Source organism: Pollicipes pollicipes, unplaced genomic scaffold, assembly GCF_011947565.3.
Source record: "Pollicipes pollicipes isolate AB1234 unplaced genomic scaffold, Ppol_2.1 Scaffold_4881;HRSCAF=5763_pilon_pilon_pilon, whole genome shotgun sequence".
Classification (NCBI taxonomy): Eukaryota; Metazoa; Arthropoda; class Thecostraca; order Pollicipedomorpha; family Pollicipedidae; genus Pollicipes; species Pollicipes pollicipes.
This window is the reverse complement of record NW_023596576.1, coordinates 49,188,249-49,191,363: the sequence shown is the minus strand read 5'-3', so window position 1 is coordinate 49,191,363 and position 3,115 is coordinate 49,188,249. Positions and strand designations below refer to the sequence as shown.

Genomic DNA, 3,115 nt, shown 5'->3' with positions numbered 1-3,115 from the left:
CCCTCCCCCAACCGTCCGACCCCTCCTGCCGCCCCATCGCCGCGTAATGGCCGGCTGCCTGATGTTAATTCCATCTTCCATTGAGATATAGCCGGGCAAGATCAATGACCGCCGTTCCGCCGCAAAAAGAGGCGCAAGAACGGCCGCCGGCCCCCGCGTGTCGTCGCTGTGCAGTAAGGCGACCCGTCCGGACCTGGGTGTCTGGTCCGCCCGCTGATACGAGCTCGCCTAGGGGAGCACCGCCGACGGCGTGCTCTGTCATTTGTCGGCGGGTTTTTGCGATGACGTTCGGTGACGAGCAGTTTGAGTCAGGCATTCAGATGCCGCCCGGGTTTGATTGCTCGCCGGATTAGGCTGATTGACTAACTGTGGGGACCGTCCGTCCGTGCCCCTCCCCCTTCCCCTCCCCTCCCCTCCCCCTGCCCCGATTGTCGCTTGGTGCCTGCTGTCGCTGCTGTCTGCGGGGAGAGGGGGGCAATGCAGTGCAGCGGGCAAGGGCTTTCTCGTTCCCTCATGCTTCTACATCCGGTGTGAGCCTGACGGGCTGGCCAGCTCCTGTGGCTGCTCGTAGTTCGATCCCCAGTCGCGGGGCCCTTCAGCCGCAAGCTGACGCGGTCGCGGTTAAGGCCGCGGCACGGAACCCTGCTGGTGTGCGCTGGCGGCTCGACCTCGCCTGCGACTCCATTGTGTTCGGAGCGGAGAGCGTCTCCCGGTGGGTGGCCGCACCTGACCGCGAATGTCGGTCGCTCCTCGCGGTCGTGCCGGGCGACGCTGCAAAAACACGCCGCGGTAGCCGGCGAGGGTGTCTCATTGGGGTGACCCGGACACCTGTAAAAAGCGACAGGAATGAGGCCCGTGCTACTCCGTTGTTAATCGACTGAGAATGTCTCATCGACTTACGTAAATTGCCTCGGAAATTCTTGAATGACGAGATGGGATGGTTGATGGATGATGGCACCAACACCCCGCAATTAGCTTACGACATGTAGGAAATCAATGGTTTTCGCCTGGTGTGATCGGGAGAAGTATGGGCATCAGTGCCGTAACCAATCACAGAGGAGGAAACGAAGCAAAGCTGAAACGCTGTTCTGACGTTACCAATACAGACTAGCTGCTTATCCGCGACAAGCCGCTGGCGGGACGTGAGGTGAACGGGACGGCCTGACCCGCGCTGTTCGGACCCGGCCGATGGGGCTGGTGCGCGCTCGCCTGCGGTTCCTGGCAGCACGCGCTGACCCGCGGGTCCTGAAAGCGCCGCGCTGACCCGTTGTCCTGCCCACGCTAACCCGCGGGCGCTGTCCCGTCAGTCCTGCCGCGCGCTGACCCGCGGGTCCTGACAGCGCCGCGCTGTTCCGCAGGTCCTGCCCCGCGCTGACCCGTTGTCCTGCCGACGCTGACTCGCGGTTGCTGTCCCGTCGGTCCTGCCGCGCGCTGACCCGCAGGTCCTACCCTGCGCTTGATTGTCTCTCGGACCCCGGAGTTCTGACTGGGCCGTCCTCTTCTCAGGGGATGAGATCTTCTCTGTCAACGGCGAGCCGCTGCGAGGCTTCTCGCACGCCGAGGCCATCGCCACGTTCAAGAAGACCAAAACTGGTCAGATCGTGCTGCAGATCGGCCGCCGGGAGTCGGTGAAGAAAGTGTGAGTGGAGACGGACGCCGGGCGCGCCTGACGGCCCGGTAGCCGCTCGTAGCGCCACGACGACTGGTTCTGTTTCCTTACACTCAAAGCGTGTCGTGGCCTTTCCAAATGCCACTTTGCAGGCGATCGCGAAATTCGCGGTATGCGAAGGGCCTGCAGTTTGTATCGTTGTTTTCTTGCTCCCGAGAATGTGAAGGTGTGGTTGTTGTCTGATGTGTGTAATTTAATGTCTCCCTGGTGTTCCCGGTGCTCTTTCTTAGTTTGACAGGAAGAAAATGCTTCTGCCGCGTGTTGATGAATCGTTCATTTTGTCGGCGCTCTCGTCAGAGTGATTCGCCGTTTCTGCGGCTTTATATGTCGAGACTGGAGGTCGTCCTGTTCTGCCTGACCTAGCAGAGGGGCTGAACATCGAGCTTCGAAAAAACCATCTCGCTAACCTGTTCCCTTGAGGCGCCTGCTTGTGGCGGGAACTCGTCCTGAACAGGCTCTCGCTTTTTGTTCCAGGTCTGCCAAGTCCAAGTCGTGTGACGGGCTCGACAAGCTGGGCTAGATCTCGTCTGCTACCTGTCACCGAGTCGGCCCAGTGACTGGTGACCAGTGACCGCGCGCAGTGACCGGTGACCAATGATGATTCGCAGTGACCACCGCAGCCGCCACGAACGGTCAACGAAGCCGGGCTCTGGCTTTGGTGGGGCTGGGACTGGGAACAGGTGGACCGAAGCCGAGCCGTGCGCGCGTCGCTGGATTTCATGAGTGATGGCGGTAAACTTATTGGAAGAGGTCGATGTTTCGCATCACCGCTGGTTGGAGGTGCTGCAGTGTTGTGACTCGTGTTTTACCTTGAATCCGCATGGAGTCCAGTCCGTGAGCGATTAATATCGACATAGTTTAATCGGCACAATCTTGATAACAGTGCATAAACTCTAGTCTGGATCCCTTTTCCTAGCGTGGAATTCCGGAGCGTTGTTTAAGCAAGTACTCGAGCATACTTATTATATTTAAGAAGTACTGCCGTAGGCTCTTGCTGGATATTGAACTGTTGTAGGATGCTGGACCAGTGGCTTTTCAGAATATATGTGCGATTGCCGCGGTTTCATGCTGTTTTGCATCACTCGACTGATGTGAGCGGCTTTCCTTCCGGTTCTTATTCGAAACAGCTAGTACCGGCTGCAGGGCTGTATGGCGCAGTGTGACGGCTCGCCTGTTTCTCCCGCCACATTCCAAATGCGTGTCCGTGTCTTACAAGGTAATACGCACTGAGCACGACGCGGGTTGTCTCCTATCCCTGTTATATTTTCGCGCGCAGTTCACAGTCTAAGTGAATAAGCGTGTTATCCCTGTTATAAGAATGTATTCCCTGTTATATTTTCGCACGTAGTTCGCAGCCTTCAAGCGAAGAAGCGCGTCATAAGCGCCTCCCACCCAGCTTCAGAACACGCTGGCGTGTCACGAAGCAAGTCCTCTCCCATGTCTCAG

At 58.4% G+C, this 3,115-nt stretch overlaps 1 protein-coding gene across 1 annotated transcript; it reads left to right on the top strand.

Annotated features, from left to right (window-relative positions):
- Positions 1-1,506: 1,506 nt before the first annotated feature.
- LOC119101071 (inaD-like protein) lies at positions 1,507-2,735 on the top strand (the record flags this gene model as incomplete). The annotated part of the gene is given in 2 exon segments (XM_037224324.1): positions 1,507-1,639; positions 2,144-2,735. Coding segments are annotated over 2 exon segments (179 nt in total), but the record flags the coding sequence as incomplete, so codon positions are not given.
- Between the last annotated feature and the right edge of the window lie 380 nt (positions 2,736-3,115).